The sequence below is a fragment of the Myotis myotis genome, unplaced genomic scaffold (genome assembly GCF_014108235.1).
Source record: "Myotis myotis isolate mMyoMyo1 unplaced genomic scaffold, mMyoMyo1.p scaffold_m19_p_1, whole genome shotgun sequence".
Classification (NCBI taxonomy): domain Eukaryota; kingdom Metazoa; phylum Chordata; class Mammalia; order Chiroptera; family Vespertilionidae; genus Myotis; species Myotis myotis.
In genome coordinates, this window is record NW_023416313.1 from 167139702 (window position 1) to 167163192 (window position 23491).

General features: G+C 39.7%; 1 protein-coding gene across 1 annotated transcript in view; it reads right to left on the reverse strand.

Moving 5' to 3' along the window:
• ATP8B4 (ATPase phospholipid transporting 8B4 (putative)) overlaps positions 1-23491 on the reverse strand; it is a 219933-nt gene that overhangs the window by 23012 nt on the left and 173430 nt on the right. Inside the window, exons 22-24 of the mRNA XM_036301049.1 lie at positions 14710-14857; positions 11317-11500; positions 10564-10787 (exon numbers count right to left, since the gene is read on the reverse strand). Coding sequence (XP_036156942.1) covers positions 10564-10787; positions 11317-11500; positions 14710-14857 — 556 coding nt within the window. The remainder of the gene's footprint in view (positions 1-10563; positions 10788-11316; positions 11501-14709; positions 14858-23491) is intronic.

A 23491-nucleotide genomic window follows, 5' to 3' on the forward strand; every position in this document is an offset into this window, starting at 1 on the left:
GAGAATCCATCCTAGGACCCAAGTCAGAAATCTGTTATTTCTCTCTGCAATACTCCACATCAAATTAATCCCCAAATCCCACAGATTTAACCATACCAAATAGCTTGTGTTCCTGCCCAAGTCATTCTTTACTTCTATAACTTTCCTCCTGTTGTCCCCTTTGCTGGGATGCCCATCCTCTTACTCCTCACCTTCTTCACTATGATTGATCCTTGAAGGGTCAGCACATGGACAGGTCTTCCAGGAAGCATTTCTGAACCCTGCCCCCTTCCACCCTCCAGAGTTGGGACCCAGACACTTCTTAATAGTCCCCTGACACTCCACACCTCACTGCTTCATAACTGTCAACTTCAGTTATTTATGTGCCAGTTCCCAGCACCACCTCCACTAGACTCTGAGTCCTTGTGAGCAGGTTATATGACTTACACACCTGTGCCAACCCAAGAACCTAACTCAGTGCCTGGCATATGGTAATCACTCAGTGAAAGGAAGCTTTGTCTTAAAGGTTAGGGCATTGAAATCAGAAGCAGAACTGGGTATTCTTAGATAATCTCTCTGAGTCTTAGGTTTCTTGACTATAAAATGGGGATTCAAGGGAGATAGTGAGTATTCAATGAAATAAGTAAATGCCAGTACAGCAGCACCTGACAAACAGATAGTGCTCAATAAGAGTATACCTTTATTATGGAAGGGAAGGGAAGGGAAGGAAGGAAGGAAGGAAGGAAGGAAGGAAGGAAGGAAGGAAGGAAGGAAGGAAGATAGGACAGAACGATCCAAGCTTCAAATGATGCGTTTGATGGGCCAGTGAAAAGGTTTATTTTTTCACTAATCATACTTTTTTTATGAAAATACAATTATTTACTGCTATAACTAACCAAAGATATTTATTTCTATAATAAACTACTGTATTAATGAAATCAATAGAAAATTGGAACAAGATTTAAAGAAAACTGAATGCCTGGATATAATTAAGCTTTTTCCTCATAAATACTTAATTATATCAGTCACTGTTCACTCTAATCAAACTGTGTTCATCTGAGTCATTCACCTTTTAAAAAATGCCTTTTCTGACTTAGCACAATTGAGTTCAGGGGCTCCCACAAAAATTAAAGTCACAAACAGTATTTCTTTTACAAAGGTTTCTTCTTCCCCTTGCAAGAGATCGCCACCTATTCAAAGAGCTATCCTGAAGGTCTTTAGATACCCTCAGAAAAATTTTAATTATGCCCCCCCCACCCAGGAACTAGGAACAGCTGAGAGAGCCACACTAGCCCAGATCATGACCCATGTGGATCCCATCCCTGTTTCTCCCCTTCCAGGTATTCCCAAGCCCTCTACCACCTCCACTACCCACCTATCTCCAACCACACTCACGTGTGCACACATGTGAGTTGACCAGATGTCCCAAACACATGGGCAGGGTGGAAGAGAGAGAAGGAATGATTCTTCTGGAGCCTCTGGTGTGTGAAGAATTCTGGCCTGAGACTAGACCAGTCCAGTGGTGCTGACACTCTAATTTTGGGTAACTCAGATTGTTTATATAAAGAGGAGTTCCTGTTCATATAATATTTGTTATCATATAAACATATTTTAATATAAATACTTTAATATGTTTTTAATTTATTTCAGAGAGAAGAAGGGAGAGGGAGAGAGATAGAAACATCAGTGATGAGAGGGAATCATTGATCGGCTGCCTCTTGCACACCTCCTATTGGAGATCAAGCCTACAACCTGGGCATGTGCCCTTACTGGGAATTGAACCATGACTTCCTGGTTCATAGGTTGACACTCAGCCACTGAGCCACACCAGCTGGGCTAAATATAAATAGTTTTAAAAATGTATCCTAGGGCTAGTCATATCACCTCAACTTCCAAATTGTCAGTTCCCCATCTACAATATTCTGAATAAGAAAATCCATGCTCCTGTGAGATGCCATTAGTTTGTTTGGAACCATATAAATGTCTCCTCAGAGAGCAGAAAAAAGGGGAGAGAGAGTTCTCCATTTTTCCAACTTCACTGTTTTCCTACTTAAGGAAAACTCCTCCTGACTCTTTTCTTTGGGGGAGCAATTTATCAACCTTATCAACCATTTTATAGAGTAAAAATACTCCAACTACAAATCACACTCTAAACACTTGGGAAACAAAAATTCTATGATTTATAGAATACCACATTTAAATAAACCTTAATAAGGCTCTTACACGGTTACAAAGGGCTTTCCACTCTGAGACCACTGGCTTAGCTCCTTGTTCAAACAACGGGATGAACGGCCTCTTTGAAGACATGCATCCCCATTTTGCTGTGTGTTGCAGGAGAAAACTATATAATAATATTTTTTCTTTTTGGCCTGAAAAAACATTTGTCATTTAAAGAAAACACATTTTGGAATAAATATGAGGTGCTTGGCCTCAGCACATCTGTTCCTGATTTGTGTAATTAGCAGAAACCCACGAGCAGGATCCAGGAGGAATGGCCCGAGACTGAGCACCCGCCCCTGCCTGGGTTTTCCACAGAGCACATCTGGAAGGCGAAGGGGGTGAGGGGGGCGGGGGGTGGGGGGACCGCTATGCCAGGTTCAGATGGGCTCACAGGTAACCAAATCCATGAAGTCATCAAAGCCTTGAGATTAGTCACACTCTTTCACATCACTTTCCAAACTTTTCATTGTAAGTTTTCTTATATTGTTTGTCAGAACTAAAGTTTTTCTGGCCTTGACAACATAATTGTTTCCATATCACCACAGAATTAAAAAAAAATACATACACAGCTCTGTATCTCACTGACAATGATAAATTGTCATCAGATAATATCATCTCACAAGTACACAGTGCCAGTAGTTGCATAGTTTCAAATGTGAATTTCCTAAATAGGGCCTTAACCAATGTCTTTTATTTTTTTGGCTCTATACCTGGTGGGAGACAGCTCATCTTTATTAAAAATCCTGAGGGCATAGAGCACTTTTAAAAGAAGTTACATGTACAAATGGTGCACGCAAACCCGCAGTGGACTCCATGAGAAGCATGTGAGCTTTGATAACAGTTTAGGATGAGACATATCCTTACAAAGGTTCCATGATTCAGCTTAGAGACCTATTTGACCTTTTTCCAGACCCCTCTGGTTGGAAATCTCATCAGGACAGATTATATTTAAATTGCCTCTCAGCAGCAGTTTGGTTAGAGTGCTTGCTGGCCCAAGCTTCCAGATGACTCCGGGAGGCAGTTTGCCTAGAGACAGGCCTGGCCTTTCTAAGGGCCTAAGGTTTGGGAGACAACCCCCAAGACATAGCTTTCTCTCAGTAAGGGACTTCATTTTTCCCAATAGTCATATTGTACTGAATGCTTCTGTTGTTTCTCCTTCAGATTCGAAATAAAGCAAACATTTACCTGGTTAGGTTGGGAGAAGATAGTTTAAAAACAGAAGAAGAACCCTGGCCAGTGTGGCTTAGTTGGTTGGAACATTGTCCCTGTACACCAAAAGGTAGCAGGTTCAATTCCTGGGCCAGGGCACATACCTAGGTTGTGGGTTCAATCCCTGGTCAGGCATGTACGGGAGGCAACTGATCAATGTTTATCTCTCACTGCTCTCGCTCTCTCTCGCTCTCTCTCTCTCTCTTTCTCTCTCTCCCTTCCTCTCTCCAAAATCCATTTTAACAACAACAACAACTGGTATACTTTTAAAAAACAAAAGCCCTGCACAGTGTGGCTCAGTTGGTTGCGTGTCGTCCCATGCACTGAGAGGTCACTGGTTTGATTCCTGGTCAGGGCACAGGCCCGGGTTGCGGCCTCCCCAGTAGGGGCATGCAGGGGGCAGGTGATTGATTGTTCTCTCCCATCAATGTTTCTCTCCATCCCCTTCCTCTCTCTCTCTCTTTCAAATCAATAAAAGTATATTTTTTAAAAAAGAAAAAGATATAGCCATTCTTCTTTTCAAGTCTGTGACAACTGGAGTGGCCACTTAGGGGGAGAGGCAATGGAGCACTGCAGGGAGAGTCAGAAGACACGGCTTCCAGGCCTAGCTTTGCCTGTCCCTAATTCTTGGTTCTTGGGTGACTTGGGCTCGTCCTCTCTAAAATGAAGGGCTAAACTCATTATCCCCGACACTCCCTGCCAAAGCAAAGATTCTAGATTTCAACAAAACATACATTTTTTTTGTTCTGTGTCCCTTGTTTCTCTCAGGAAAGCAAGCAAAAGGAGTGTGGCTCTTCCCAGGCAGATTCTTTCCCCCTGTGTCCCAGAGCAATCTCAACAGATGCGAGGTACTGAAGTTAATCAGAGGAAAGTCCGGGAAGCAAGCACAGCCCAGCCTGCATCACATCATCCTTCGTCTGACCTGTCCTCAGTGCCATCATCCCACAGGCAGTGAATGAAACCACCCACTGGCCCTTTGGAGCCTCGCACGCCACAGTTAGATCGGCCTGCACATCTGCCCCAGCCCACCTACCAGGATGGGGCATTGGCTGGAATCTACCAAGGATATCATCAGAGAATAAGAGCCTGGATAAAATTTAGCAGGCTCCAAGAGACAGACCAACATAGTAAGAAAAAGCACATGTCACTTCATTAAGTAATTAAACTGGTGTTTTTAAAAGTCAACATCGTATGTAAGAAAGCACAATCTGTTTACATTTGGTCAGATGTTTTCGGCTGCAGAGTAGACTACTTCAAAGCAATCTGTTAAGAGGTGCAGGGAAGAAATATTTAGGTGCTTATGAATCATGCTGAAATTGGACAGAGTTGGCCCCAAGACATGGCACATCCATGACAAATTAAATTAAAAAACAAAACAAAAAACTCTTGGTGGAAAAATAAGAGAAAGTTGACTATGGAGTTATTTAACATCAGTCTCACATTTATGAAATTAATAATGTTCGCAGAATGTAAGTTCCCTGAGGACAGAAACTTATATCCCTCTGGTTCATTCTGGTGTCCCTTGAGACCAGCAGAGCACTTGGCCTAAACCGGCACTCAGTTCATTCTTATTAAATGAACGAGAATTCAAAGACTGTATGTTTGGTGTTGGAAAATGCGTGTGTGAGTCCTATCAGGATAGGACAGGTAAGTGACTAATGATCAGGCCTACAAGGAAGAGCCTCTAGACCAGCGGTTCTCATCCTGTGGGTCGCGACCCCTTTGGGGGTTGAACGACCCTTTCACAGGGATCTCCTAAGACCATCGGAAAACACATATATAATTACATATTGTTTTTGTGATTAATCACTATGCTTTAATTATGTTCAATTTGTAACAATGAAAATATATCCTGCATATCAGATATTTACATTATGATTCATAATAGTAGCAAAATTACAATTATGAAGTAGCAATGAAAATAATTTTATGGTTGGGGGTCACCACAACATGAGGAACTGTATTAAAGGGTCACGGCGTTAGGAAGGTTGAGAACCACTGCTCTAGACACACACCTGCTGTTTCTGAAATCTGCCAGGCCCTAGAATTTTATGACTACTGGCTCCATCTCAACATGGAGCCTTTAATTCTATTGAAGAAATTTGGGGGAGGGATGGCAGGGGTAAGAGAGGCCTGACAGTCAACTTTCATTAACAGACTGGAAGTGGCTATCTAATGGGCTTTAGAGGGTAAGAAAGCCTTGTCACCCAACACATGACTTTAGAGGCCAAAGCCAACCAAATGATCTCAATGCTGGGTGGGAGGGGAAGTATGACTACAGAAATGTCCCCTAGTCAAAAATTCTTGTTCCCTGCAGACCAGTGTCTTTCCCAAATATGTGTGTTTTTCACTTGCTTCATTTACAGCATATTGTCCTTAGAAAAACAGGGCTAAGAAAAAATGCCAATAGATTTTTCAGTTAAACCCCGTTGCTAATCAGAAACTGCTAGTGAAAAACAGGAAATAGAAAAGAGACAATGATCCCAGTTCCACCTCGGAGTTGCCCTCACAGCCGGTTCTCATTCTCTCATTCTCACTAATTCACCAGACCACCTGTGTGTGTGGCGGGGGGGGGTGGGGGGGGGAAGAAATGGGAAACACCAGCGTTTCCACCTTTATAATGGAATAACTCCTGTTCTAGAAGACACTGCTTGCTGTACAAAGCACTGTTGAGTAAGATCCCCCTTAGATACCATGCAGTTTTTTAAAAGGTGTTTCTGAATGAGTTGATGTTAAATGGAATTTTAGAAATTAATAAGATATCAAGTTATCTTATAAAGGCACAGTTCTCAAAACTGCCTGATATTGGCACAAGATCAGACATATAGACCAATGGAACAGAACAGAGAACTAAAAATTGACTCAAGCCATTATGCTCAAATTAATATTTGACAAAGTAGGCAAGAGCATACAATGAAGTCAAGACAGTCTCTTCAATAAATGGTGGTGGGAAAATTGGACAGAAACATGGAAAAAAATGAAACTAGATCACCAACTTATACCATACACAAAAACAAACTCAAAATAGCTAAAGGACTTAAATGTAAGACGGGAAACCTTAAAAATCTTAGAAGAATCCATAGGCAGCAAAATATCAGACACATGTCATAGCAATATCTTTACGGATTCAGCTCCTAGAGCAGCGGTTCTCAACCTGTGGGTCGCGACTCCTTTGGGGATCGAATGACCCTTTCACAGGGGTCACCTAAGACCATCGGAAAACACATATATAATTACATATTGTTTTGTGATTAATCACTATGCTTTAATTATATTCAATTTGTAACAATGAAATTGGGGGTCACCACAACATGAGGAACCGTATTAAAGGGTTGCGGCATTAGGAAGGTTGAAAACCACTGGTCTAGAGTAATGGAAACTAAGGGGAAATAAACAAATGGGACTACATCAAAATAAAAAGTTTCTGCACACCAAAAGAAACCATCAACAAAACAACAAGAAAGCCCACTGCATGGGAGAACATATTTGCCAATGTTATCTCTGATAAGGGTTTAATCTCCAACATTTATAGGGAACTCATGCAACTTAACAAAAGCAAGATGACAATCCAATCCAAAAAATGGGCAAAGGACCTAAATAGACACTTTTCAAAATAGGACATACAGAAGGCCCAGAGACATATGAAAACATGCTCAAAGTCACTAATCATCTCGGAGATGAAAAAATGACAATGAGGTATCATCTCACACCTGTCAGAACGGCTACCATCAACAAATCAACAAACACAAGTGCTGGCGAGGATGTGAAGAAAAAGGAACCCTCCTGCACTGCTGGTGGGAAGGCAGACTGGTGCAGCCACTGTGGAAAACAGTATGGAGTTTCCTCAAAAAATTAAAAATGGAACTCCCATTTGACCCAGTAATTCCACGTCTAGGAATATATCCCAAGAAATCAGAAACAGCAATCAGGAAGGATATATGCACCGCTATGTTCATAGCAGCACAATTTACAATAGCTAAGACTTGGAAACAGCTTAAATGCCCATCAGTAGATGAGTGGATTAAAAAACTGTGATACAGCTACACAATGCAATACTATGCTGCTGTAAAAAAGGAACTCTCACCATTTGCAACAGCATTGATGGACCTGAAGAGCATTATGCTAAGCAAATTAAGCCAGTTGGAGAAAGGTAAATATCACATGATCTCACTCATTTATGGAATATAATGAACAACATAAACAGATGAAAAAATATAGAGCCAGAGAAAAAATATTGTAAAATATAATAGAAGTAATTCTATAAATAGAAGTAATTTGCAGATTTTTAATATTTCCTACAACTTTTGTGATATCATACTATGTTGGTACAGTTTGGGTAATATTATTATACTTAAAGTCTTTTTTTTTTTTGAAAAAAAAGAAAGTGGAAGTTTCTGAAAGGGAGAAAAAGAAATAGCTTGTTTCTTTGGAGATAAGAAATCTTAGCATCATTTTGTCCTTCATACACCTTACTGCTTCCAAAATATTGGAACTAAGATAAACAGCAGGGCTATGTCAGATTTTGAAACCGTGGCCATAGGGACATGTGTTCCAGAATTTCCCAAAGTGGGTCCTGTTCTACAGGACATTATGCATGTTACTTGGGGGAAGAAAAACAGGGCTCTGTGCCAAGAGAGTCTGAGTAATAATACCAAGTTTTATCATTCTAAGACACTATATATTGTAAGAAAGACCATTACCGATGCCAAGATTAGACTTTATGGAATCTAATAAAGCAAAAGCAGCAAAGGGAGAATAAAGGAGAAACAAATCTTCATGCAGAGAGGGACTATAGGAAAACGTGCTTGCATCAACCTTGGTACCAGCTAAAGGGAGAGACAAAAAAAAATTTCTCCTAAAGATTTCAACAACAAACGATATTCACTGGATTTGAAATCCAAATTCAAAAAATACTGCAATAGAGAAAGAGATCCCAGGCAGGCCGTATCCCCATTATGATACCAACAGCAAAAGCCTTATAAATTGTCTCTGGGAAAAAATGGCTTCAGGAATAATGCCATCAAGATGGCAACATAGATCATTCCCAATATCAGTTCCCCCCACAAGAAGACCAATGGCAACTATCCACAGAGAAGACACCACTGTGAAAATCCCAGAGCAGGGGGATGAGGCTGAAGCACAACCCAGGACCACAGAGACAGAGAAGGACCACATCCAAAGGAAAGAAGAGGGGCTATACTCTGACTGCATCGGCCCTCACCCGGGTAGCACAGCACTGTACCAAGAGGGTCCCTCAGGGCCTATTGTTTCTCCAGTGGAAAAAAGAGAGGCCCAGGTGGACACCTAGCTCTCCCAGCACTACGGGACGCTTCCTGGGTGGCCTAATCCAATCTTGCCCAGTGGGAATCACTGGGGAAATCTGCAGAGGCTCAGAGATGAAAAGGGGGGTGGGGCTTACAGCAACCAACACTCAGATCTCACTCTTGGTGCATCCCATTCTTACTCGCAGCAGTGGAATCCTGGCTAGGGGCTCTGCCCATCTACAACTGAAACACTTGAGAAACTTCATTGTAGACAGGTGGTCTGTCTTACAACTGGGTTTAACCATGTCTTTGGAGACAAATGTGTTTAACCATGTCTTTGGTTTAAACATGTCTTATTGTTTTCCTTGCTGTTCTCTTTTTAAATGTGAACATTGGTGAGAGACTTCAAAAGAATAATTGCTTAACATCTGACTCTGACCAATTTTATCAGATCTTAAAAGCAGAGCAGAAAATCACCTAAACGTAGGGGTTACAAGTCATGGAACATAAATTTCGACTTCGAAGATTTAATGAACACAACTTTGGCAGTAAACCTACCTATCCAAGCTTGGTGTATGTGTACACCCAAATCATTAACAACTTGTCTGTGCCCACAGAGGTCTATGTGAGGATTAGGACATCCTTTCATAATTTTGTAATTTTTCTAAAGTGTCAAAACTTTGCAGTATGAAAACTGGATCTCTCAGAAATACTGCTTAGCAAACAGCCTTGCTTTTTAATCACCCACCTAGGAAGCCATAGTTCACACTCCCACACCTGTCTTTGTTGGACAAAGGTGGAATTGTAAGTAGGTAAATAGCCCTATCCCAATGCCTTCTCAAAGTAGAGATAAAATCAAGACTTTGCTTTACTTCAACTGCCTACAGATTATCAAAAATAATCAACAGAAACTTCTTTTAGTTCTGAGAATGTTATCCTTAAAAGAGAAAATTAGGAATGTGTATAGGTGTGACTCACTTTAAGAAATCTCAACTTCTCAGAAAAAGAAAAAGATGTATGACATCTATTTTCATTGCAAAAAGAATTTGCTAATCTCCGTCGGCCCATTTAAGATAACATAAAATGCCAAGATTTAATTCATACTCAATTTTTCTAAAATAAAATGATTAAAAATATCAGCTTCATGCATATCATTGAAACCAGTGATTAAACCCAAGAGGAAGGAAGAATAATTGAAGAAATCTCTGAGAGTTATGACTACCAGTTCATTTTCAAGGACAATCTTGTTCTTTTGTTGTTGTTTAAAATAATAATGTAGTTTTTAATTCATAAATACATTTAAATACTATAGGTCTTACTTTTCACAATTGACACTCAGGATCAAACTTTACTAATATCCAAGATATGGAGTTAAGCAATAGACTTTAAAATGAAGATGAGTAGATATAAAAATAGAATCCCAATTTATAAATTTGCTAATTTTTCTTTGTTATGACCAACATACTCTATACAGCAATTTTTTAGCCAATGAACTGCTGTCAAAGCATCCTTGATGTCAGGGCATCAATTACTTCTCCCTGATTTAAAATATTTACATTCAGGCTGTTGGGTGAGTGACCATTTCCCAAAAGATACCTCAACATTTCTTGTTATTGTTTCTCAGACTTCTGAATTCAAACTTTATATCGAGCTTACCTGTCATCATACAAAAACTTAAAGAAATGAGTACTCATTGGTTGCTATGTAAATAAGAAAAAAATAAAATCCCAGCTAAATATATATTCTTCTTGGGTTTAAGTTCAAGTCAACTATCAATTACATAATTACCACAGTGCCACTATTTATTAGTAAAAAGCCATGAAGCATAGTAAATTATAATCCAGGGGATCTTATAAAGGGGGGGAAAAAAAGTCCTTTTTTTTTTTTTTACCTGGGCTGAGAAGCCACAGAAGAAACCAAACCAGAAATGCACAAGTGTGAATGCAAAATTCTTATAGAAGAAGTAGCATAAGAATTTGCACATTCGGAAATAGGACCACCTTCCGTGAACAAGGAGAAGCCTTTGGAGGTATCGAAACTGTGCGAAGGAGTAGTCGCTGGCTAGGACTGCCTGCAGTCCCTCCTGGCCACTGATTCCAATGCCAATGTGAGCGCCTGCAAAGAAAAAAGAACACTGCCATTCTCCACACAAAGATACCGTCTCTTCAGGGAACTTGTCATGGCTCTTTTATGGTATTATTTATTTACAGGAACCTTACAGCTATGGCATTCATAATTTTCACATGCATTATCTCATGAGCCACTCATGATGGATATTTATCCTAGTTTTATAAAAGAGGAGATTGGCACAGAAAAGTTCAATAACTTGCACAAGGTTTTACAATGTGTACGTGGCAAAGCTGGGACTCAACCCAAGCGCTGGGACTGTGGGACCAGTTTTCATTCCTCTGCACCAATGTCCTTTTCTAGCCTAAAAATACACAAATGGCTTAATTACAGACAAGGAGGTGGGTGTTTTTTTTTAATGAATGCTAATAACGGTGGACTCACTGGACCCAGAGTAGTCATTTTAGAACCACTGAGAAAAATGAAGTTGTACTGGAATCTCCATCACATATTGCCCAATGCTGAACCTGAGGACTTCAGGTATGCAGCATGCCCCATTGAGCAAATGCTCTCTTACTTTTGATCATGCTGACATCATTGGCTCCATCGCCTATGGCCAACGTGACAGCATTTCTGTGTTTCTTCACCAGCTCTACTACTTGGGCTTTCTGGAGTGGCGTGACTCGGCAGCACACCACAGTCTTACACATGCAGGCAAGTTCTAGGAGATCATTCTTGACATCACTTTCTAGGGCATGGGCCTATGATTTAAAAAAAAAAAAAATACAGAGTAGAACAAGAAGCAATAAATCAAAGGCATCACTTGGGAAGCAGATTTCTTTTTCAACTGATTCATTTTCTAAACAGTTAAATTTATGTTAAGTAACAACAGCCAATAAAGAAATAAGTGTTAAAGGCCAAGAAATTTAAGAATTAAAAGACACAGTACCCCTGCATGTCCTCTTTGACACATTATCATGTTGAACAGGAGAGAGACACAATTAAATGCCAGAGAAGTTCCAGAATCTCCAAAAATAAGGAAAATCCAAAGACAGAACCTAGTCACCATCTCACCAAATTTAGAATGAACTACAAAGTGCTGATTTCTGCCCTAGCCTGCTTTGCTCAGTAGGTAGAGGGTTGGCCCATGGACCAAAGGGTCATGGGTTTAATTCCTGGTCAAGGGCATGTACCTGGGTTGCAGGTTGGATCCCTGGCCCAGGGTGTGGGCAGAAAGCAGCCAATCAATGTTTCACATCAAAGTTTCTCTCTCTCCCCTTCTACTCTCTCTAAAAAAATGAAAAAATATTCTCAGGTGAAGATTAAAAAAATAATAATTACAAAATGGTGCTTTGTTCTCATGATGGAATTTTGTTTCCTTTGCATTGCTGTTTAGTATATTTAGTGTTTGTTGTGGTGGCTGTTAATGCATGGATTAATGAAAAGTAGATAATCTGGAGATCAGACTGAAGGACATAGTGATGAAATCAAGAGAGGCCTGCACAAAAGGGTAGTGTGCAAAAAACAGGTGGTGTCTCAGATAGAGTTCCTCAACCATTTCCACCCTCGCTCTTCTCCAAATACATAACAGCCTTTAGTTATGCCAAGAAATAACTGAAAAAGAGAGTTTAATCCTTTGCAATTAACTGTGTAATTTTTTCTAGAAAACATCTTGCTGTATACATCTTGCTGTAATAAACACAATAAGAGGAAACAGTAATCCACCTAAACTTTAAGTCATCATATCTTTGAATGAATCTTTAACAAGATATTCACAGGCCCTCACAACTGGCCCCTATATTCTTTTTTTTTTTTTTTAAATATATTTTATTGATTTTTTTACAGAGAGGAAGGGAGAGAGATAGAGAGTTAGAAACATCGATGAGAGAGAAACATCGATCAGCTGCCTCCTGCACATCTCCTACTGGGGATATGCCTGCAACCCAGGTACATGCCCTTGACCGGAATCGAACCTGGGACCTTTCAGTCCGCAGGCCGACGCTCTATCCACTGAGCCAAACCGGTTTCAGCCCCTATATTCTTTTTGAGTTCTGTCTTCTACCACTAGCTTTATGTTTGCTCTTTACTGCCATCATGCCAAGTTGCTTATTTCCATAATTTTACAGGTTCTTCCTTATATTTGCACTGCTGTCTCCTCTACCTGGAAATATCACTTCCTCCAGGGAGTCTTCCCTGATTTTCCCACAAAGAACTAAATGTGTCTGTCTCTATGCTCTCAAAACACTGTTTGTTCCTCTTTATAGTATTTGCCATATTACTGTAGGATTAGTTGTTCCACCAGATGGCAATCCTTAAAGCAAGGTCCACGTTCTCTTTATATCCTTATCTTTGGGCTTTAGGACTGTGACTTAGGCATGCTTAGTAAATGTGACTGGAATGACTAGAAAGAAGGGAAAATGGCTATAAAAACAGGTACTGAAATAGATAATTCTTATGTCAAGGTCTATAACTCCTACGGGAAATTGTGAGTTAGCACTCTCAAATATAAATGCGCTTTCTGAAAAAGAAAGTATGTAACTGGCTGTCTTGCCCAGAATGGTCCCCCTTTCTCTCTCTTTTTTTCTTTATTATCAACAAATGAAAACCTAGACTCCCCAACTCTAAAAAAGATCCAGTTACACCCTGGAAAAGCATCAAGATTTCAGCAAACTGGAATTATAATGTGTTTGTTTTTGTAAGCTTTGACCATACTATCAGAGACAGGGTCCGTTCTCCTTAAATGAAAAATGACATTTCATGGTTTCACAAGCTTCAGACATTGAAGCTGAAGGGGTTCTTGAAGAGGATCTATCTTAGCTTTTTCCACTTATTTAGAGACAGAGAGAGAATAGTGTATGTTATCGCCTGAGTACTCTAACCCACCACACAGTGGCTTCTTTGAGCCTGAGGGAAAGTCAAAATGCAGCTCGTTAGGGACGCTTTCCATATTGTGGTCCATTCAGCTCGGAGGCTACCAACTCCAAGATGACAGGCTTATAATTTTCAGTTGCTATTCATTTGTGCAAAGGAGAAGTCCATGTCATCTGGACAAACTTTCAACTGAGCTTGGCCTGCAGCTGAGCTCTGTAACTTTCCATGGTGTAGAAGGCAACACATCATTATGTCTGGAATCCAGCTGGATAATGCTGAGCCCTCAGAGCTAACAGACAGCTGATCACAGGGGGGGAATACAGATCCAACTTTTTTTGTCCTCTAAGAAAATGTCTACAAGAAGATACACTTATTTTCCAAAGTTCGAAAGAGATAAGGGGTCATCAAAGCATCAAAGGGGAAGAAAAATGTGAGATTATTTTGCATAGAAATGGTAACTTCGCTGGAGTGCAATCACAGCTTTTGTTTTTTAAATTAGAAACTCAGAAGAGCGTTTTGATATTTGTTCAAGATTTGGAACCTGAACTACATTAAAAGTACAATGCAAGTTTATTCTATTACGACAAGAACCAGATTTCCTAATCAAAGTAAATTGTTTGGCATTGCTGTAAAGTGCTGCTATTTAGAAAAGCCACCAGAGGTATCTTAATGGCAATAATTTGGAGTGGTAATTATATGAAGGTCGAGTTGTACTCTGCAAATCACAAGCATTAGCAAGAGCAATAATTGCAATACATTCATCCAGTTGCATTACTTTAATTAAATAACAGCGAACGGTTACATTCTCCCTCAGAAAGCACTTAAACAATACTGCTAAATGCTCTACAGTCACTTAGACAAGATTGATATTCTGTGAATTTGGTATTTCTTTGGATCCTCCCTTCACTGTGGTAATTCAAGCAATAATGCATAAAATGTATATTAAAATTTCCTTTTACCTCACAAACAGGAAATCAAGTGTATGCTTGTTTCCATTAGTGTCATTTGTTTGGAAAACACAAAAGAAATTATGACAACACAAAAGAGAAGATTATTGAGGTGAAGAAAAAGAAAGAACAAAAGCCTTAAGTGAACTCACCAAACTGTGGCCATTTATGATTAAGGCGTAATCTCCTGTTACTGTTTCTTCTACAATTGAGTCCAGCTCCAGCTGCTGCTTTTTTTCAAAAACTATATGGCCATTGGAAGAACTTCTGTTTTGTCCAAACAAATTTTCCTTTGCTTTCCTTAAAGGCAAGGGGGAGTAGCAGGGAGAACAAATTATAACAAAGTATACAGAGCATACCTTTTAACTCTAGCAAGAGATTGGCCTAGAGGGAAATTCATTTTGCTGCTATTCAGACAGACTGTGACACAAGATTCAGTTACAGCAAGCTTGATAATTCTTTGTAATAGGGATACCATAGCAAATTTCCAAATTCCAGGAAGTAGGAAGGAAAACATAATGAAATAAAAAAGAATCATCTTGAACATTCTAAATTACTTAAAAGCTAAATCACCATCTTGATCTGGCCTTGAACTAGGGGCTCATGATAAATCTGGTATATAAGGTTGTCTGCATTTCAAGGACTTAAGAACCACTGATCTGGCATGAGATATTGTTAAATAACAAAAGGGAAAGACTAAAGAAAATTCATGATATCTTTTAGGGATTCCAGGGTATCTATGTAGTAAATAAATTAATCAATTTGTAGAACAATGTAATACAATCCATCTTAAAACAGCAGGCTTCTAAGGACAATATATTTGACAATAATACAAATGACAGCATTCATTGAATTGGCATAGTCATTATATTATAATGGATTATTATAAGTGAAAATTGTACTCATCAGCTCAAACAATAGACTTAATCTTCTGAGAAAGACACTATAGACACCAAAGGGTAGAGGGCCATTCCAAATGGAAACTCTCTTCAATGCCCTAGCCCTGATCAGCAGTAGAATAATCCTGTCCACATCTCACCCATCTCTGCTGTTTAAGAGGAAGACTGTATGGAGACTCAACAGCCTTAGAAGTGGCCTTTTCCTTTTCTCTTGAAAATGGAAAGATGATGCTTTCAGACAAAGGGAAATTTCTTCTCTGAAGACCCATGAATGACAGGTTTTGAAATAACACAGGGCAAGCTGACATGACTACTGAACTTTTCACCACAACAGGGAGCTACTCAGCAGACCCTCCCTGAAGATGAGTGTCAAAACCAGCCACCAACACTTCAGGCCACAGCTTGCATATACAAAATGAGTGCCCATGAGAAAATGGGGAGTGAGAGACTGGCCAGAAAATGGATGTTTTGGCTTAGAGCAAAATGAAGTGGTTCCCCAAAGGTTCATCCTACACGGAAGAAGTTTAATAAAATGGTTTTCAGCGGTGACTCCCCTGAAAGAAGAGTATGTTCACTGTACAAAAACAATCACTGTAGTCTGCAACTTTCTATTTGAAAATGTAACACTAATTATTTACATACTAAGTTAAAAAACAAAAAACAAAACAAAACAAAAAAACCCTTATCTTCTGGCTCAACATCTCCTTCTGCTATCCAGGACCCAAATCACAGCCTGTATTTAGGAACCCAAGCAACCCAGAGGTTACATGGCCCTAGGTCCAAGGATGATATCATGCATTTAGCAATCAGTTTGCAGAATCAAAATAAAAGGTTTATAATGTCAGAGTGCTATGTGTGAAATTTAAGGAGTTAAGGTGAGGAGGGGAGGGAGAGCAGTCATGAAAAGTTATGGTTTTAAGTGGGAGGAACAGACTTTTGCCTCAGATAACCATGTCAGGGAATCCTCCTCACAGTCATGGAAATTTATAGCCCCGTCTAATGAAGAAAGCAAAAGAGACGAGTTCCTCAGAAATGATCATTTTCCTGACAATGTTGCAGAGCTCATAAACTGGGTCCGAAGAAAGCACCAAAGGGCAAACATCTCCTGAGGTTTCCTTTTTCGTAAAGTTCTCACTCGCTCTATAAATGACTCAATCTCTGTGTTCCCTCAGGAGAATGAAAACATTCCAAAGAAGGGTGAAGTTCATAAAAGTATTGGCTGAAATTTTATTTACTTAGTATTTTTCCCCCTAAATTGTCTTCCTAACATCTCACAAGAACCTTTTCCAGGCAGACAAAGGACAGTTTTCCTAGCTCTGTTTCCATTCCCTCTGCACTCCCTCCGTACAGGACAACCCTCCTCACCAGATCGGGCTTGTGCATTCTCAGACTTTTGCCCATGTTCTATAGCTGTCATTTCTTTTTCTTCCTGGAACATCTCTTCAAATACCAGCTGGTTCTTGCAAAAACAATTTATTAGAAGAGCAAAAGCTACACATAACTCCCTTCAAAGAATATGCACTATATTTTTTGCAGGCATAACACACAATGCTTAACCACAGAATACAAATAACACATGCTAAAACAAAAGAATGCCTTTTTCCAAGCTTCGTAATGAAGGGCAGTCTATTACAATGTTGGCATGCAGAAATGCATTAATGACTGAAGCAACCGCAGTATTCACAGCCCCATGCCACTACAAACACAGCAAAGCCCAGTGAGGCCCATGTCGGCTGGTATGCAACCTATAAAGAAAAGAGATGGTAGGGAAAAGAGTCCTTCTGTCAGTCCTCTTAAGACACTCTATATTCAAACATTAAAAGGACCTGTTAGGAAATGGATTGGTATCATGATTTCATGCTTAAAAGAAGACAATCTGGACCTTGATATAAGAGCATTGGGCTTGGAACCTGAAGACCTGGGTTTGTTACTTTACACAGTCAGTTGGAGTGCCGGGAAGTCTCCCCCATTGGCCAAGATGATAGAGGGGAAGGTTGTTACACTGAATGCGCCAAAAACTAGACATATGAGTGGATAGGGTCCCAAGGCTACCCAAATCTAGCAAGGTAATTGGATAGAAAAAATCCCTCCCCTCCCTATACCTATAAGATCTTTGGTCTTCAGCAGAAAAAGAGATTGGGCCTTTGAGAGGAGAGTCCGCCCCTCTCCCAGGTCCTATGGCTCCTGAAATAAATAGCTTTCCTTTTGCACCAGCACCTGCCTTGGGAATTTGGCTTTTGTTACACCAAGCAACCAAACTTCCATTTTTTTTGTTTTGTTACAGGTTCAGGCCTGAGGTTTGCCTCTGACATCCAGCCACTTGATTAGTCAATTACAATCTCAGGCTACAACCCAGGTCTTCAAATTCCTAGCTCTTGATTTGCCATGCCAAATAAGTTTACTATAGAGTCTGCCACAGGCTGCAGGCTGTTTCTACGTTGGGCCAAGACACAGTGACGGAGGAGCAATTCATGGACTACCCTGCCAACAGGAAGGGAGAAAGTACACGAAATTTTTATTTCAAGCCTTAGTTCCATCCCTTACTATCTGTGTGACCAGAAGACATTAAAGCCCTAAACCAGTTTAGAAACTGGTTTCTTTATTAGAAACTGGGGGAATGGTACCAGCTAATCAGACTAGATGATAATAGCTGTGAAAACTTGGGCAGCTATATAAGTATGTACTAGAAGATCTCCAAAATTACTTATTTCTCTGAAGTTTTACCATTTATGATAGAAATTTAACTGACTAAATACAGTTAGCTTGGGTGACTAGCATTTGGGAATTAGGAGCAAGATGCATTTTGTTTGGCCTGCATAGTGTTTTTAAAAAATCTGTATGAGTTTATGGACAAGATGATGTTCGCCTTTCCAAAGGCCCCCACCCCTCCCTAATGTCTTATAGCCCAGATCATGCAGGTAATGTTACCTTTCTGGCCCTGGAGTTATTTGCATTTATGAATCCTGCTCGCTCAAACAAATAACTTTCCACCAAGTAGCTGTATTTTTTTTTATTAAGGAGGAAAGTATATCATTGGTATACTTCTCAGAAGCAGTAGAGTTACTTCATGGTTTAATTAGTTATAAGACATGAATTGTTCTAACAATAAAGCATGTGATACATGCAACAAAAATGAAAACATGGAATGAGTTTGCCTGTCAGCCCAAGCAAAATTACATTCTAGCCTATTTTCTTTAGGGCAGAAGACATATATATTGGTGCAATATAATCAGTGCAGAAATCTTCTGAGAAACCATAGCAGAATTTAATTGTAGATTTCTGGGCATGCCCTCACTACTAAAGCAGCTATGACAGTAAAGTTAACAAAGGACTCAAAGTGTCTACAATGATTTCATGACACTAAATTTGAAACAAGCCATATGCATGATATGCATGAAAATTACATATCCATGCTTATAAAATAATCTAAATACATTTGACAGGTTTAAATATAAGCATTTAGGTCATTTCTTCTGAATAGCTACTACCACTTAGATCCTGTTCTTTTGATATGCTTTTTTTGTTTGGTTTTTACATGAACTCCCACTGAACTCAAAAGCATAAAACAAGAGAAGTTAATGGTGTAAATTTATGATTTCAATATTTTATCCCCAAAACTAAGGGCTTTGATATAAGTAACCAAGCTTGGAATTATAGAGAGCATCTTTAGCAATAATTTTTCTTAGATGTTTTTTCCCCCAATCATAATATTAAGAAAATGAATATTATAAATGGATGTAGAATTTTCTGCTATGCATTACCTCTCTATCTTAGACTCTAAAAATGGGGTGAGCTCCAACTTTGGGCTGAAATAAACATTATTTGCCAGTCAGTTAAACAACATGGCCTCAAGGATCCTGAAATAATTAGTCTAGGTAGAAATTATTTCCTTTATCCCTCTAAATATTTTTTCTCATAAAAAATGGAGATAATTTTTTTGTTTTTTTTCCTAATTGTAAAAGTATTGTATGAATACTATTTTAACTTCAGATGATACAAAGAGCCATAAAGAAGAAAGCAAACATGATCCATCTGATCCATCACCGAGAACTATCAACTTTGTATATGTCCTCTAGAGCTTAATAGGTAGGTAGGTGGACAGATATGGATATAGATATATAGTGTTTATACATATACAGGGGTGGGTAAAAGTAGGCTTACAGTTATTCATATGGAAAATAATACAATACTTAGTGAATAATAATCTATACTAATAAAAGGGTAATATGCTAATTAGACCAGACATCCTTCTGGACAAAGCCATGGTGGCAGGGGCCTAGGCAGAGGCAGTTAGGGGCAATCAGGCTGGCAGGGGAGGGCAGTTAGAGGGCAATCAGGCTGGCAGGGGAGGGCAGTTAGGGTGTGATCAGGTCAGCAGGGAGCAGTTAGAGGGTGATCAGGCCAGCAGAGGAGCAGTTAGGGGGCAATCAGGCTGGCAGGCAGAGGTGGTTAGGGGCAATCAGGTAGGCAGGCAGAGGTGGTTAGGGGTGATCAGGCAGGCAGGCAGGCAGGCAGGCGAGCAGTTAGGAGCCAGTGGTCCTGGATTGTGAGAGGGATGTCTAAGGGCCCTGGATTGGAGAGTATGCAGGCCAGGCTGAGGGACATCCTCTTCACACACCCCCCCCGCCCCCATGCACGAATTTCATACACCAGGACTTTAGTACAAGAATAAACTTTCATGTACTCCCAACTGTAAACCTACTTTTGCCCACCCCTGTACACATAAACATACATGCTTTTCATTTTTAAAAAGGATTATACTTTGCATGATGTTTCGTGATCTCATCTTTTTATTTAACTATATCATGGATATCTTCCAATGTCAACAAATAAATAAACATTTTTAATGGCCACATAGAATTCCATTGTAGGTATATAGCAAGGCAATTAACAAAATCCCTGTGGCTGGGTATTTGAGCAATTTCCTTTTTTTTTTAGATTTCAGTAAACAGTTTCTAATATCCCATTATCATAACTGATGCAGCAATGAATATTTCTATATATGTACTCATATATTTGTCCATTTATTTTCTTAAAGGCAATTCCTAAAAATAGAAATCCTTGGGTAAAAAATGTGCATATTTGAGCCCTGGTACAGTTTCTCAGTGGTTAGAGCATCTGCCATGGACCAAAGGTCTAGGGTTCAATTCCCAGTCAAGGGCACATACCATGGTTGCAGGGTTGATCCCTAGCCCCAGTTGGGGCCCGTATGAGAGGCAGCCATTCACTGTATCTCTCTTACATCAATGCTTCTCTCTCTATCTCCTCCCTCCCTTCCACTCTCTCTCTAAAGATCAATGGGAAATATTTCCTTAGGTGAGGATTAAAAATAATAATAATAATAATAATAATAATAATAATAAAATGTGCATATGTTTAATTTTGAAATATATTACAAGTTTTCCCTCTAGAAAGTTTCTACCAATTTACACTCCCAACAATATGTAAGAATTCATATTTCTCCACAATCTCTCCACATAAGTTATGTCATCTACTTAGTCAACCACATGTAGCTGAATAAAATTTTGAGATATTAAGCTTGATTCCCCACCCCTTCTGCAAGCACCACCACTACCATAGGTGACCCTCTTTGTTTCCTCAGAAGCATACCTTGCCTTGGGGAGATTTGACAGAACCAAATATAGAGAAAACAAAAAAGTCAAGATCTTGCTTTTTGCTAAAGGAGTTTATCACCACCAAACCAGAATTACATGAAATATTAGAGTCTTCTCTAAGAAGAAGAAAAAAAGATCAAAACTGTAAAAAATAAAATGGAAATACATACATATCTATTAACAATTGAATCCAAAAATCAAAATAAATGAACAAACAAAAACAGACTCATAAAGACAGAGAAAATTTCGATGGCTGCCAGATGCAAGAAGGCTTGTGGAGATAGGTAGAAAAGGTGAAGGGATTAAGAAGTACAAATTGGTTGTTTCAGAATAGTCATGGGAATGTAAAGAACAGCATGGGGAATATAGTCATTAATATTCTAATAATTATGTATGGTGTCAGATGGGTGTGAGATTTACTGGGATGATCACTTAGTAAGTCACACAATGTCTAATCACTGGGGGTACATCTGAAACAAATATAATAATGTATGTGAACTGTAATTGAAAATTTTTTTAAATGATTTAAATTTTTTTTTAAAAGATCTTGCTTTTTTTTAAAATATATTTTTTACTGCCAAAACCAGTTTGGCTCAGCGGATGGAGCGTCGGCCTGCGGACTGGGGGGTCCCGGGTTCGATTCCGGTCGGGGGCATGTACCTGGGTTGCAGGCACTTCCCCAGTGGGGGATGTGCAGGAGGCAGCTGATCGATGTTTCTCTCTCATCGATGTTTCTATCTATCTCTCTCCCTTCCTCTCTGTAAAAAATCAATAAAAATATATAAAAAAATATATTTTTTATTGATTAAGATATTACATATGTGTCCTTATCCCCACGTTACCCCCTACCCCGCCCCCCCCCCCCCCCGCTCATGCCCTCACCCCCCCGTTGTCCGTGTCCATTGGTTAGGCCTATATGCTTGCATATAAGTCCTTTGGTTGATCTTTCCCCCTTACCCCCACCCTCCCCTACCTTCCCTCTAAGGCCCGACAGTCCAATCAATGCCTCTCCGTCTCTGGATCAGTCCTTATTCATCAGTTTATGTTGTTCATTATATTCCACAAATGAGTGAGATCATGTGGTATTTATCCACTCTCCAGTTCCATCCATGCTGTGGCAAATGGTAAGAGTTCCTTTTTCTTCTTCCTCTTCTTAAAGAATACCTTTCAGCATTTCATATAATGCTGGTTTGGTGGTAATGAACTCCTTTAGCTTTTTCTTATCTTTGAAGCTCTTTATCTGACCTTCTATTCTGAATGATAGCTTTGCTGGATAAAGGTTGTAGGTTCTTGCTATTCATCACTTTGAATATTTCTTGCCACTCTCTTCTGGCCTGCATGGTTTCTGTTGAGAAATCAGCTGACAGTCGTATGGGTACTCCCTTGTAGGTAACTGACTGTCTTTCTCTTGCTGCTTTTAAGATTCTCTCTTTGTCTTTTGCTCTTGGCATTTTAATTATGATGTGTCTTGGTGTGGTCCTCTTTGGGTTCCTTTTGTGTGGGGTTCTCTGCGCTTCCTGGACTTGTAAGTCTATTTCTTTCACCAGGTAGGGGAAGTTTTCTGTCATTATTTCTTCAAATAGGTTTTCAATATCTTGCCCTCTCTCTTCTTCTGGTATCCCTATAATTCTGATGTTGGTACGCTTGAAGTTGTCCCAGAGGCTCCTTACACTATCTTCATATTTTTGGAATCTTTTTTCTTTTTTCTTTTTCGGTTGGGTATTTTTTGTTTCTTTGTATTTCAAATCTTTGACTTGATTCTTGGGATCCTCTTGTCTGCTGTTGGATCTCTGTATATTATTCTTTATTTCAGTCAGTGTATGCTTAATTTCTAGTTGGTCCTTTTTCATATCCTCAAGGGTCTCACTAGATTTCTTGAGGGTGTCACTAAATTTATCGGCGGTTTCCATAAAATTCTTGAAAAACCTTATAAACGTGGTTTTGAACTCTATATCCAGTCCTTTGCTTTCCTCCATTTCTGTCATTTGTGACCTGTTTCTTTGTCTCCGCATTTTTTATGCTTCCCTGTGTTGGTAGAGTGGTTTTGTGTGCTAGGTGTCCTGTAGGGCCCAGTGGCTCAGCCTCCCCAGTTACCTGAGGTGGACACTCTTGGTGCACCCCCTTGTGGGCTTTGTGCACAGTCTTGTTGTAGTTAAGCCTTGATTGTTGTAGGATCACTGGGAGGAATTGACCTCCAGGCCAATTGGCAGTGAGAATCGGCTGTGTCTGCAGTGGGAGAACTTCTGTGCTGAAGACACCCTTCTGGGGCAAGACTTGCTTCAGTGGGGCTTTGGTGCTCACTGAGTCTGCCCCCTGGGTGTGTCCCTTATGGATCTGAGGAGTTGTAATCCGGATGGTCCCCCTCTGACCACTGGGTACACTGGCTCTTGGAGGTTACCCAGCAGGAGCTATAAAGAGAA